This window comes from Crocodylus porosus, unplaced genomic scaffold (assembly GCF_001723895.1).
Source record: "Crocodylus porosus isolate Cpor-Errol unplaced genomic scaffold, CroPor_comp1, whole genome shotgun sequence".
Taxonomy (NCBI): domain Eukaryota; kingdom Metazoa; phylum Chordata; order Crocodylia; family Crocodylidae; genus Crocodylus; species Crocodylus porosus.
Window position 1 is genome coordinate 179,493,410 of NW_017728886.1, and position 13,953 is coordinate 179,507,362.

The 13,953-nt window shown below is 43.9% G+C and overlaps 1 protein-coding gene across 3 annotated transcripts in view; it reads left to right on the top strand.

Annotated features, from left to right (window-relative positions):
- Positions 1–13,953, top strand: part of PIEZO2 (piezo type mechanosensitive ion channel component 2) — a 498,844-nt gene that overhangs the window by 226,162 nt on the left and 258,729 nt on the right. For all 3 annotated transcript variants that reach the window (XM_019545872.1, XM_019545881.1, XM_019545888.1), the window contains exon 4: positions 7,665–7,707. In XM_019545872.1, the coding sequence (XP_019401417.1) occupies positions 7,665–7,707 (43 nt within the window). The remainder of the gene's footprint in view (positions 1–7,664; positions 7,708–13,953) is intronic.

The window sequence follows — 13,953 nt, forward strand, 5'->3', positions numbered from 1 at the left end:
GCAAGAACTCACCAAAACTCCCTAAGTGGTTCTCTGGCCAAATAATTGCCAACCCCTAGACAGAGAGAACAAAGGTTAGGTTCCCCTAACCTTTGTCCTCCTCTTCTCCTTGCACACCCACCCCCTCCCTAAATCCCTGGCATGCAGCCAGGCCAGTGCTACACTGTATTGCTGCACACCGTGTCCACGTGGGTGCAGATGGCGCAGCTCCTGCCTGAACTGGCTGCTTGCTGGGATTCAGAGTGGGGAGAGAGTGCAGGGAAAAGTGGGCAGAAACAGAGAGTGGCACATGCCTTGCCAGGCCCAGGTGACCCAGGGCTCCCAAAGCAGGGGGACACTGAACACATGTGATGTGAAGGCTGCATCAGCATCTGGCTGGGGGATGCTCAGCTTTACAGACTTGATTAATAGAGTCTGCTCTGTCGCGTTCTAATTAGAACATGTTGGAGCAGGCATCGAGTTTGTGTATAGGTGCCCATTGATGCTAATTGTATCAAACACTTGGCAGGCATGAGCAAAGTGACTGATGAAGCTTTGAAGGTCGCTCTCTGTGTCGGCTGTCAGTGCAGCATCATCAGCAAATAGCAGTTCAAGAATCAGAGCTTTCCACACTTTTGTTTTTGCTTTAAAACATGTGAGGTTGAATAATTTTCCATCTTTTGACTCTAAGCACCCATTGAAGCAGGCCAGACCATGGTGGATCAGCACCAGCACCTGGCTGGGGGATGCTCAGCTTTAGGCAGGCAATAGCTGATCAATGAGATACAGTAATCTCTCCCACTGGCAGAGGCAACCTGTAGTGTCCCTCTCTTTGCCAAATGAGCTGGATTTATACCTCTTAACTGATTGAATATTGAATCCTCACTGGAAAGATAAAAGTGAAGCTGGAGTGACCTCTTTAGGGAGAAGAAGCTTGGACAGTGTATATGGAGACGCTGAGTTGGCCACACACGTGTTCCCTTCTCAGCCTTGGTGATTTAATCCAAAGGAAAGACAGGTGCCAGACTGGCTGCAGAAGCTGTCAACCTGGTACTGTTTGTCTGTCTGTTGGGGCTCCACTCCTAAACTAACTGGTGACCAGAGTTATAGGGCCCGGTCTACTATATCATGAACTTAGGGGTGGGCAATGTGGGTGACTGCCGAGAGCACCATGCATGCATACACGCATACCCACACACTCAGCCTGCACAGCACCCCAAGGCAGGGCTCTTCCACAGCTCAGAAGGGAGTGGAGGAGGTAGTGAGCCCAAGGGGGAACCTGGACAGGGGCTTTCCCCACCCTGTCCCACGCTGAGGATAGCTGCCTTCCTGGCTCCCACCACCATCCCCCAGCCTCAGAAGGAGATGCCCAGGGCCAGAGTGGGGCAGTGTGGGGAGGCCCCAGAAACAACTGGGTGTCTGGTACCCAGTGTAGAGTGGTGACATGGAGGCGCTGTCCACCAGGGAGAAGCCCAACTCCCTGCCAGGTGCCAACTTCTGCTTGTGGCTCTTCTTTTGGTGAGTGTGAGCTCAGGGGGAAGTTCTGGGGGATGAATGCCTGTGGGTCACTTCCCACCTGCCAGGGCTCAAGGTTGATGCAAGTGACTGGACCCTGGTGCAGCTGCCTCTGGTGAGTGGGGAGCCTGCCCGCCTCTTCCCAGTGATGGGATTCTGGTCTTCTTGCTTGAGGAGCTGCTCCAAGGGCATTGGGGTTTGTCTGGCCCAAAGCAGAGGAGGCAGCCAAGGCATGGCAAAGACCTGTCCTCAGCACAGCAGTTCCTGCTGCTGCCCACCCTCAGTTTCTGGGTGGGGAGAGGGAAGGCAAGGAGCAGGGAATGCTGACCCAGGTGCTGGTGCTCGGGGATTCTCCCCTGCCCAATTGCTCTGCTTGGCTCTGCTCTAGTCTATTCTCCATCCTTCTACTCTGCCCTCTGCACATCCTTCCAGAGCATCTGACATTAGGAGCTTCAGCTCAGGAAAGCTTGTGATCTCTCTCTGTCTCTCTCTCTCTGTCATTTGCTCTGTCGCTCTATCATACCTATCACTCTATCTGTCTATCACTCTGCCTATCACTCTATTGCTCACTCTATCACTTTTGCTATCCATCTCTCTTTAGCTTTATCTATCCCTCTTATTGCTGTCACTATCACCAATGTTCCCTCTGAGGAGTAGCGGTCTGTGAGTGCGCCGCCCCAGTCTGTGAGTGCACTGCCTCAGTCTGGCGTGGGACACTTATCGAAGGGGGCTGGGGGCTGGAGGCTGTAGCTGAGAGGCTGGGAGCTGGAGACTGGGGCTGGGGGCCAAAGGCTGGAGCTCAGAGGCTGGGGCCAGGGTCGGGGGTTGGAACTGGGGGCTGGAACCGAGACGCTGGGGCCGGGGGCCGGAGCTGGGGGCTGGAGGCTGGAGCTGGGGACACTGCGGGACATGTTCCCCGAGGCAATGCGGGGGAGTAGAGCAGTGTCTTGAGCTGCTGGAGCCTCACTCGGGGCAGGCAGTGGCTCCTCCCCGAGGTGAGGCAAGACAGGGATGGAGGCTGGGGCACGGGGCTAGCGCAGGCTCCGTTGGCTCCGGGAAAGTGCTCCGCTCCCTGGCCCTGGTGCTGCGAAGTGGAGCACTTCCCTAGAGCTGGCGGAGCCCATGCCAGGCTCCCACCCCAGCCTCTTCGGTGCATGGCTTTGAAAAGGCTGTGCGCGGCCACACTTTTAGTTGTGCGTGGCTGCACATGCATGCACCTTAGAGGGACCCTTGACTGTCACCTATCATATCTATCTATTGCTCTATCTGTCACTCTATACACATGCAGTGCTCTCCCCTGCCCCACCTCACCCAGCCCTGGCTGATCTCTGCCTCAGGCAGGAGGAGTGGTGCCCAAGCCAGCCTGGTGCCCTGCCTCTGGCCACTGCTCATGAGGAGTCAGGTTGGACAATGTAGGTGGGACCACCTTCCTACCAGACTGTGCCTCACATCCCTACCTGCCTCTACCTGCATAACTTGTTAGGGATGCACCACGGTGTGGGGATTCAAAATACAGGTTCACCCAGGACACTGCTAAGGCAGCTCTGCTTCAAGCTAAAAAATATTGCAAGTCTGTTTTACCTAAAGCTTGATTTTAAAATCCTTGCCACAATCTCTGTTAAATATAGACACCAATATGAAAGATAGGCAAAACTGAAAATATATGCAGAATGACATGACCAAGTAATCAAAGACATTTTGATTGGGTATGTCAGAATGAAATACACATTGGAGACATATAGAAATGCAAATAGAACAGTTACATTTAAGAATTTGCTGCACCTTTTTATCTTCTATCTCTGTTTCAGTCTTGTGTAAATTAAATTCCAGGATATTGCCCCTGCTTAATGGTTAATGCATCATTATTCAAAATGACAATATACAGGCTTTAAATAGTGCATCCTAAACATCCAGTGATTTTTTCATCTTTTGTAGAGACTGTTCAGTGTTAGTTAATAGCAAGTGTGGTTGCAGTTTTTGTCTTGTAAGTTTGTGATCATCACTTTAAATTGAATACAGATGATCAGCATGGATCCTGGTTTTCCCTGCAAAAAAATAGCAAATTCTGTGATAAAATCCCCCACAATCCATGATTAAAATGAAAGCCCCCCCACCACACATAGACCCCGGCCCTACTGGTGCCCCTCAGTCCCCCCTCCCCCTGCCCAGTGTTCATCCACAGTCTTTCTGGTCCCTGTCACTCCCACCCACAACTTCCCCAGCCCTGTTGGTGCTCTTCATTCCCTTCCCACATCCCCGCAGCCCTGATGGTGCCCCTCACTCCCCACCCACAGAGGGGGCTCCTGGCTGCCAGGACTACAGGGCCAGGGACCTGGGTCTGCAGCCCCCTACCCCAGGCAGGAGGAAGTGGCTGCTACAGCAGAGTGTAGCCCAGCTCCCCTCCCCCCATTGCCTGCCCACTGTAGGCTTGGGCAGGGGCGGGAGGGGAGCTGCTTCCTGCTGCAAAACACACCACACTCCTGGGGGGGGCAGGAGGACCTATGCCCCCTATATCTGTGCATGAGTTGGGGGGCTGTGTGATGCCCACTGTGAGCTCCCATCCTGCTGCCCTCCCCCAGCGCCTCTGCAGCCTGTGTGTGTGACCCAACACAGCAGAAAACAGCAGAGCCATGCAGGAAAGCTGCCTGCCACTGCAAGCTCCACACTGCCCTGGCAAGGCACCCCTTCCTGCACAGCTGCAGCAGGGGCAGCAGCATGGAATTGTAAGCAGGGGATGCGGGCAGCGCAGAGTTTGCAGTGGCAGGCAGCTTACTGCACAGTTCCATTTTTCCCTGCAGTGCCAGGTCACACACACTCAGCTGCAGAGGCCCAGGGGGTGGGCAGCAGGGTAGGAAGCATGAGTCTGAAGTGGGCAGTGGGCATCATGCATACAAATGTGGGGGCATGGGTCCTCCCTGCCCCTTGGGAGTGTGCACAGCAGCAGGGAGCAACCGTCCCCTCCTCCACTTGAGCCCACAACAGGCAGCCTGCCCTGCTCCCACCCTGTGCATAGATCTAGGGGGATGTGGGCACCCCCTGCCCACCTGGAAGAGTACGCAGCAGTGGAGAACCAGCCCTGCCCTACCCACCCCCCAGGGTAAGCCATCTGTGGCCCCATCCCTCTCCCTGCCAGGGCCCTGTGGCTGCACATTATGGCCCTGGGAACCAAGCCCCAGGCACTGCTGGGTTGGGCGGCAGCTCCAGCCCAGCCCTACTCAACTCCCTCTCTCCTTTCCTCCCTATGAGGGCCTTCATTTCTCCCAAACTTACCTGTGGGAGCTGGTCTCCAGGCTGCCTGGTGACCATGGTGCCCCCTGCCTGACTGCTCACTTCCTGTCCCTCCCAGCCCCCTGCATGGGTATTAAAATGAGTATTTTAATAAGTTTACTTTCTAATTCAAAAGTGAAAGAGTATGTTCAGTTTAATTATCATATTTACTTGAATACAAGATAAGGTCCATACCTCCAATTGGCCTAGGGAAAAAGCCCCTCATCTTATAGGAATTCTCACTAAATATATTGTCTATCATTAACCTGCTGCCAAAAGTAGTATTACACTCACCAATGGAAACCAGCTATGAAGTTGATTAAATGTAGCCAACACTCAGCATGACCATAAAACACATAGCCCACATTGGGCAAACATGACCTGATCTTACCCACAAAAGGCCAAGCAGCCCATCTGAGTAAGATGTGTGGTAATGCCCATTAGGTGCAATCTCCCTCACTGCCTACTTTTTTTCTAAGTCATGGGGAGCCACTGCAGTGCATGCATTTTGACTTCCTCTTCACTTCTACAGCTGAGCTATGCCTTTCTTTCCTATTTCCGATGATGCCTGTTTCACTAGCCTTAAATGTCTGGCAAACATAATGAAATTGGGCCACAAACAGTTCACCCAGGATCTCTCTGTCAGCCCCTCAGCCTCGCATATGATTAGTGTGGCTCCACCCTCTGTGAGGTAGACCTAGATCAATTCCCCCGTTCCTTATCCCAGGACTCATGACAAGAACACTTGGTTCCAGTAATGAGTGGGGGTAATTAACACAAGGCTGTTCTGTAGGGGGTCTCTGAAGTACACAACCATACTGGGCAGTGCTGAGCTATGGGGTCACCATAGCTTGATATGCTGTTGACTCTGGTGGGGCCCAGCCTCATGAACTATGTTGTAAATCACAGGTTTTTGACTTTGAACCAATGTCATGCCTAGTTTAAATATAAGTAGGTGCCAAAATATTGCTTAAAACTGTGTTTATGGAGTACTTGTGCCAAAATTTACAGCAGTTTGAAAAAAAATAACATGCATTAATGTACTAAGTGTATAGCTATTATATGCAAATTACTACATTAATTTTTAATTTCAAGTTTATTGCTTACAAATTTATTCCTCACTTGTATGTGACAGTAAGGAGAGGGGAAAGAGGCTGCCAGGGGGAAAACGTAGAAGGAAGCAAAGAGGAAAGGGGTTACCTGAGACCCCAGATACATTTCAGCTGCTGTAGCAGTAAGAACAGGACGAATTCAAGGAAAACCTTCAATACGTAGATGCTTTATGTGAAAAATTATAAACAACTTATATTTTTTCCATTTAGATAATCTAATTAGTTGGGGGTTGTCTTATAATCAGGGTCATCTTCTATTCGAGTAAATATGGTAGTTGACAGGTAGCATAAGAGGAGGAGTTATATTATTTATTTAGAGATATTCACTTCCTTCTTGGAGCACACCACAAAGATTAGCAGATAAAGTAAAAAGCATCTTAATGCCATTTTTTAAAATTAACTTCACTAAAGGTTGGCTCCTAAATCAGATTTTAGTCTAAAATAAATGGCCTGAATTTCAAAAGTTCTGAGTACCTAGCAGCTTTCATGAAAATTGTATGTAAAAAGTAACAGAATAATGCTAAATTGCGCATAGAGCAGGTAGCTGATCCTTACTTCATTTTGGAAAAATGCCTGTAACAGAATAGAGGAAGAACTATGGTAAAGGATATATCTTCTAGGATTACGCTTACTGACCACAGTATGTCACCGCTTTTTCCACACATTTGGCAGAGAGGACTTTGATCTACTGTTGGAAAGAGTACTATCTATGGTTTGATGAGACTACATTTCAGAGTTAGGATTTAAATTGGAAATTCTCCAAATTCAGGTGTGTTTGGATGGAATCATATCCCTTTCTCCCTCCCTTCTATTCTCTCTACAACAAAATGTGGTATGGCTTATTTCATATTGATTTCTCTGATGCAAGTTATCTTTGATGTTTGCAAAGTCTAGGAAAAGTTTATAGTTAATTGCTTGGTTGATTAGCTATCCTCTTCTTTGGCTGATTAGCTAGCCTGACAGCAGCAGAACAATAATATTTAGGGTTTAGGAATTACTGTCAATTTTATGGCTTCATTGTAAGTGCAATGGAGTCTTGAAATGAAAAGTAGATATTTAGAATCTAGGTAAATGATTTCCCACAAGAGTATTAAAAAACCATGCTCTTGAAACTTAATTTCATGTCCCTTTAAATTCCTACCCAGGCCTGTAGAAATGAGCAGTCCAGTTGCAATACCATGAATTCAATGAGACTGTCCTTGTACCTAGGGATAAGCTTTGCGACTAATGCTTATAGGACTGCACCCTAGATTTTGGAGAAAACTTTAGTGATGTCAGCTTCAGGTGGTTCACAAGACTTCAGATAATTAAAACATTAGCAGAAAATCTTTTAAATGATATTTTTTCATTTTTAGAAATGGAAACAGATTTTTGAAGACTGCATAGTTTTCATCAAGGCTACGATTGTCAAATTAAGATCAAAATTAAAGACTGTACACAGTGCGAGTATGCTAGTTCAGCATTTCCATCTGTCATGTCAAGATCATATAAAGCTCAGCAGGCTACATTTGGAATTAATCTAGCATGGTAGTGGCCAAGTCCTTTGCAATAGAAAGGGGTTTCATAAACTTTTCCCATAGAACACCTCATGTCTCTAAGTACTGGTCTGTTCTGGCACATCTCCACTACGGGGTGAGCACACAAGTGATTTACTTTACAGGTGCTTTAATTAGGGTGGAACAAACAAAATAAAATACAAAATTCATCAGAATAGAAGTAATGGAAGAATAAGAGACTTGAAAAGTAAGGGCTCTTTACTGAAAGTTTTTATTTTCTTTTTTTTTTACATAGGTTCAACATGGGAGAAAACATTACGACAGATTGGTTTTGAAAGGTAAGCAGTCAATTTCTCTCCTCAACAGTGAATTTCTCTCCTCAACATGAAGTTATAGCTTAAAAAACAAAAAAAAAAAAAAAGGAAAGAAGAAGAAATGAACATACATATTTAGGTTGACAAAGTTATTTATTTTAATTGATCCAATTTATGTGGGGTATCGAAATTAATGAGGATTATATAAAGACACTATGTATACACTTCACTTTTGGGATTTTTTTTTTTTTTTTCTCTTATCAAAAATCAGCTTGGGCTTCATGTGATGCAAATCTGGCTCATAGTAACTATTGCTGGGGCAATATAATGTATAGTAACAGCAGCACAATATTTGGTTAGAATATGAAAATATTATCCTTCCCCATATTTTTTCATGAGACTTCTAACCTAGGGCTGACAGAAAGAAAGGAACGTTGGAAAAGAATAAGCATGACGGGTAGATATATATAACATCCAGGGAAAACCCAGAAGCCAGCATTCCTGAAGTGCAAAGACTTCTTGCAGCCAGACTTAACCTCAAGATCATTGTACCAAAAGCGTTTCTTTGGCAATTAAACTAGTCTTGGTCCTCATAAAGACTAATCTGTTCTTGAGGCTGAAATGCTCAATCTCTCTACATGTTCCTGTACAACAGTAAGCACAATATTCTGCCTTCCATGCCTAAGGAGCTTTTATCTTTTCTCAATGCTCAATATTTCTAGATTGCATAAGAGTGTTCTGCTGCAAGGCGAAAGGTAGCTTTGTACTGGACTCTGGATGTAGAGGAAGAGTTAAGGTATATTTGTTCTTTAATGTTAAATATGTATAGGTTGCCTAATGTCTGTCACCGAAACAACAATAGGCAGGCCTTTCTGAACGCTGTGATCACTCGCATGAATCAGAAATTTGACAGGGAGCAAGTTGATATAAAATATATGGCTACCTTAAAGGCACAGTGATGCCACCTCTCCATTTTCATTATCTCTGTCTGGCATAGTCTCCCCAACAGTTCAGGCCAAATGTAAATACCTTGCTAGTATAAATTTTATTTTATTTATTTGTTTTGTTTATATGACTCCCTTACCAAAATAGGCTCAGAGCATCTTACTGTAAAAAAAAAAAAGAATAAAACAAAAATGAAACCAGAAACCAAAATAACTTATAACAGTAGAGACAATGTTAAACAAGATGTATGCTTTTATAATAAAAACGTCCCAAGCAATACCTTAACTTAACCATGCTTGTTAAATGCCTACCAAATTAAAAAAAAAAGTTAATGGTTAATTCATTGAATCAGAATTATAAGACATAGATCAGTGCCAGAAATTTTTAAATTACAATAAATGTATGTTTAGATTTAATTTATGACCAGGTAACTCGCCACCTAGACAAGAGACATGTTGACATTGTATACCTTGACTTCCAAAAAGTCTTTGATCTTGTATCCCACAATGTCCTTCTGAGAAAATTGGAGGATTGTGGGCTTAACTCTGAGACAGTCAGGTGGGTGAGAAACTGACTGCGGGGTAGGGCTCAGAGAGTCCTAATGAACAGATCTGTGTTGTCCTGTTGAGAAGTGGCCAGTGGTGTCCCACAGGAGACACCACTTGGTCCAATTCTTTTCAACACCTTTATCAATGATTTGGATCTCGGGGTGAAGAGCTCACTGGCCAAATTAGTGGATGACACCAAGTTATTGGGGAGTGTGGTCATGCTTGAAGATAGGCTACAGATACAGATGGACCTAGACAGGCTAGCAAGTCGGGCTGATCAGAACCAGATGAAGTTCAGTGTTGAGAAATGTAAAGTGCTCCACCTGGGGACGAACAACCTACAGGCTTGGTTGAACCGAAGTGACCAGCACCACAAATGAAAGGGGCCTGGAGGTAATAATAGACCACAGCATGAATATGAGTTGGCAGTGCAACGCTGTAGCCACTAGGGCAAATTTTATTCTGGCATGCATCAATTGATGCATCTTCAGCGAAACCAAGCAAATGATTTTTCCGCTCTACTCAGCACTGGTGAGACCACAGCTGGAGTAGTGCATCCGGTTCTGGGTGTTGCACTTTAACAAGGATGTGAATAAGCTTGAGAGAGTCCAGAGGAGAGCCACCTGTATGATCACAGACTTGCACGGCAAGCCATACAAGGAAAGGCTGAGGGATCTGAGACTCTTTAACCTGAAAAAGAGAAGGCTGAGAAGGGACTTGGTAGCCACTTACTGCTACACTAGGGGAGTATATCAAAGGCTCAGTGAACATCTATTCACCAGGGCACCCTTGGCGATAACCAGGAGTAAAGGCCACAAACTCCTGGAAGACTGTTTCAGACTCAACATTAGGAAAAACTTCTTCACACTCAGGGCATCCAGAATGCGGAATAGGCTTCCACCAGAGGTGGTACAATCACCTACTCTGGAAATCTTCAAAAGGGGACTGGACAGTCACCTTGCGGGGGTCATTTGACCCCAGTTGTCTTTCCTGCTTGGTACAGGGGGCTGGACCCAATGAGCTTCCAAGGTCCTTTCCTTCTTTTCAATCTATGAATTCCCCCTTCACGCTAAACATTCTCAGACCTTGATAGCAGTTACATTAAAAGCTGATTTCTGTGTCACTCTTGTCTAAAAGCATTTCATTTCACTAACTTCACCCAACCAGAAAAATTGACTGAACACTGTACCATTATAGTATCAGCAAAGGTAAGGGAAGATCAATACTATTGCATATCTTTAAAAGAGTGTGTGTGTGTGGGAGGGGAGCGTTAAGCTTTCAAAGAACTGATGACGTCTTATTCATTTTTTTTTTTGCAAAATCATTTTGAAACCATCTTTAATTAACAAGGTATGAAACTTGTTTATCTAGTCCACTATCTATACATTTATATTTGACTTTATTGGTATTTTATTGTGTATATAGACTGAAGATTATACCAAGGTGTTTAGTGCCAGATTGTTTGGGACAGTATGCAGAAAGAATTAAATATTATTTTTAATGCCTTTGGAGTAATAAATATAAATTACTTTGGAGTAAATAAATATTTACAGGTTGACACATTTGATTTCCAGGAAGTTAAAAGGAGCAAGGGAAAAAAAGTTACTGTTTACATCAGTAAACTCCAGTTTTTTTAATGGAATTGATTTTCCTTTTTATTTTCACAGACTGCTGTTGGTTTAAATGCAGAATTCCAGCTTAGTAGTGAGGGAGCTTTCTAACCACTTGTGCAGAAATTACTTAAAATTACCATAGGGCCTGAATGAACCAACATGACCCGACAGCGTGATTCTCAACCACGGTGCCATGGCACTCTTGGGAGCCTTGAGCTCCTTTCAGGTGTTCTGTGAGATACCATGCAATGTCAGTAAACCTGATTTACAAGATAAATCCATAGGGTGTTTATACATAAGCTTTGGTAGTGGTGGGGACATTTTAATTAGAGTGGCTCTGAGAGCTTTAGTTAACGCACCCCCACCACCAATTATCAGTGTGGGCAGGCTGATACACATGACTCTGGGGTCTGCTGGAGTGCAGTAATTACCACGCTCCAGCAGACTCAATTACAGCACGTTGGAGCAGCCTTGCTGCATGTTTATAGGCACCCAGAGATTTCAGATAAGAACCTGTAGTGTCAAAGCATTCAGATCTGTTGTAGACTTTCTGAGTTCTTTTCAGTGAAAGAATTACTCTATTCTGTAATCTAAAAAGGAGTGAAAAGAAGGAACTAGTGTTTTTCAAGGGGTTCCTCAAGCCTAAAAAAGTTAAGAAACACTGCTCTGAATTGTAGAAATATCTGTTCTATATTCAGTGTATTTGTATTTTGTTTTTTCATGTGTTAGAGAAATTAAGACTTTAATGCATCAAATAAAACAAAAGAGTTCCTTATACCAAATAAGAACAGTGGACTAAATTAATTTCTGGCATGAATCACTTGACTCTAGCAGAATGATAACAGTGATGAATTTGTCCCAACATTTTTAAGCTGCCAGACATAGTGATTACATTGCCACCTTAGAACTTTGCACAATGGGAAAACGTTCACATGAGAGGTCCTACTGATAATTTAGAAGCTAAACAAAAGTTCTGGCTGAGATGTTAGCCATTGAACTCTCATCTGGTGAGCCAGCCCTTTAAGGGAAACCAGATAGTCTGCATTATGCTTCAATCAGATTGGAATTACTTTTTAGTATGGAGTGTTTGCCTCCAAAAAATTTAATAGAAGTTTTGGCTCTGGCACAGTTTGTCTTCTTTCAGAGAATTACTTGTTCTCAAGGCTTGCTGAATTCTGTCTTTACTCATAGGTTTTCAGAATCCTACAGTGTGTTTTCACACTTTCCATGAGAAACTTAATCATGTTTAATTTAATTGTATTTAAACTCAAGCTAAAGCTTAGTTCCTAGTTGCTTTCATGAAACCTCCTTCTGTGGGTGAATGTCTTATAGACAAATGGCTTGCTGAGTGGCTATAATGCAAGAAATAAAAGTGTCATGAATACAAGTCTCCTGGAGATAATTATCCAGAGATAGGCCACAGAATTATTTTCCTTGTCATCTTTAGACATTTTCTATCTTTTGTGTCTATCTTAGACTTTCAGGAGAAAGAATTCAGACACATGTCCTGTCAGTAGTTGTTAATCAGAACTGCAGAAATTGCTTCCTTTGCAGAAAAGGACTCAGGAAATGTGTGCATTCTTGTTTCAATTTCCCAAAAGTCAGAAACATTAAGGCTTGGTTTGATCTGAAATCCATCCAGAGTTTCATGCTGAGAAGATTTACATTATGAAAGATTTAAAAGCTGACCACTTACAGAATGCCTGTGTCTTTGGGGCATTTTTTAGTTTATGGGGCAGTAGAGGAGACATATTTCCATGCAGTCATTTGACCTAATTCTCTATATTCACTTAAAACATCTTTAATTGGAATAAAAAGCATTGGATTTATGAGTGGAGTAAGAATCAGTATAGTTTTAACATTACTTCTGTGAGTAAATAAAAAGTTACAATTCTATTTTATTACAACAGATCTGTAGGCGCTTTAGTTCATAATCATCCAGGGTTTTAGACCATTAATTTTGTGACCAGGAATTAGACCAAAAATTCCTTAATTGTGACATCTTATTGGATCTTGTCCATTTAGAGGCAGACTGCTTTTGACAGCGTAGTGAATCTGGAAGATATAAAACACATTGGCCCTTTATGGAAATTATACATTTTCAATTGCTAGGACTGGTAGTATTGGGTGCTTCTGTACTGTGGAGTTATGCTTTTTTAACAAATTAAATCTAATTTTAGTTTTTAAACAGTATTTCATTCACAAGAACATCATACACTCTTATAGGGCATTATGGGGAAATGCTGGTTCTTTTGTTGTTTCTTTTTTTCTTTTTTTTGAAATTCAGTTATCATCATTTGCTGTTGCTGCAAGTCATCCCAAGGACTTTTGGAAGACAGTTCTGAGGGTGCTTTGGAATTTATGGGTCTGCTAAAAGACCAAGCTAAAAATATGAAATAACCTCCATTAACCAATAAATTTGGGCCTACGACCAGAATAATGTCCTAGCATATCACAGGAAATATTTTCGTGACAATTCTAAGCCAACATAGGTAAACCGAACCAAAACAGACAAACTCCAACCCTTTATAAGGCTTGAACATTTGAGGCAGTTTTTGCTTGGGGGAGATTTATACAGTCTTTATAAAGCTGTTTAACTTTCTGAAAATTATTATCAGAAGTTTTTGGAGGGAATTTAGATCTGCTTTTATTCATAATTTAACTGTCAGAAACAGACTGAGGAGGTTCCATGAGATCTTGTTTTTGAAGCTTTTCTCTATTTAAACAGCCACATTCTGCTATGCTGAAAGCAGTTATTGCCAGAGGAGGCAAAGGGTACAGCAGGAACTGGGATATGCCTATACTCCTTTTGATGCATGCAGTATGCATAATTTATGCTCATGTAAACAGAAGTGAAGCATGAATACTGAAAGGAGAATGTAACCCCTGTTTACAAGCACATCTTGGATAAATTATACTAGGCCTGTGTGAAGTGGCTAGTATTTGCTATGCATTTGGATTCGGCCGATTCAGGGGACAGTGATTCGAATCACTATCCAGAATCAATGGAATTGATTTCTGGTGATGAATCTTCAAATCACCCAGGCCCATCCCCCGCTACCCTGGCAAAGGCTGCCTCGCCCACCCCAGCTCCCACCTCTTTGGAAAAGAAAAGCCCCCACTCACCAGGTGCTGCCAGATAGGGGGGATGATCCCCACTGCCC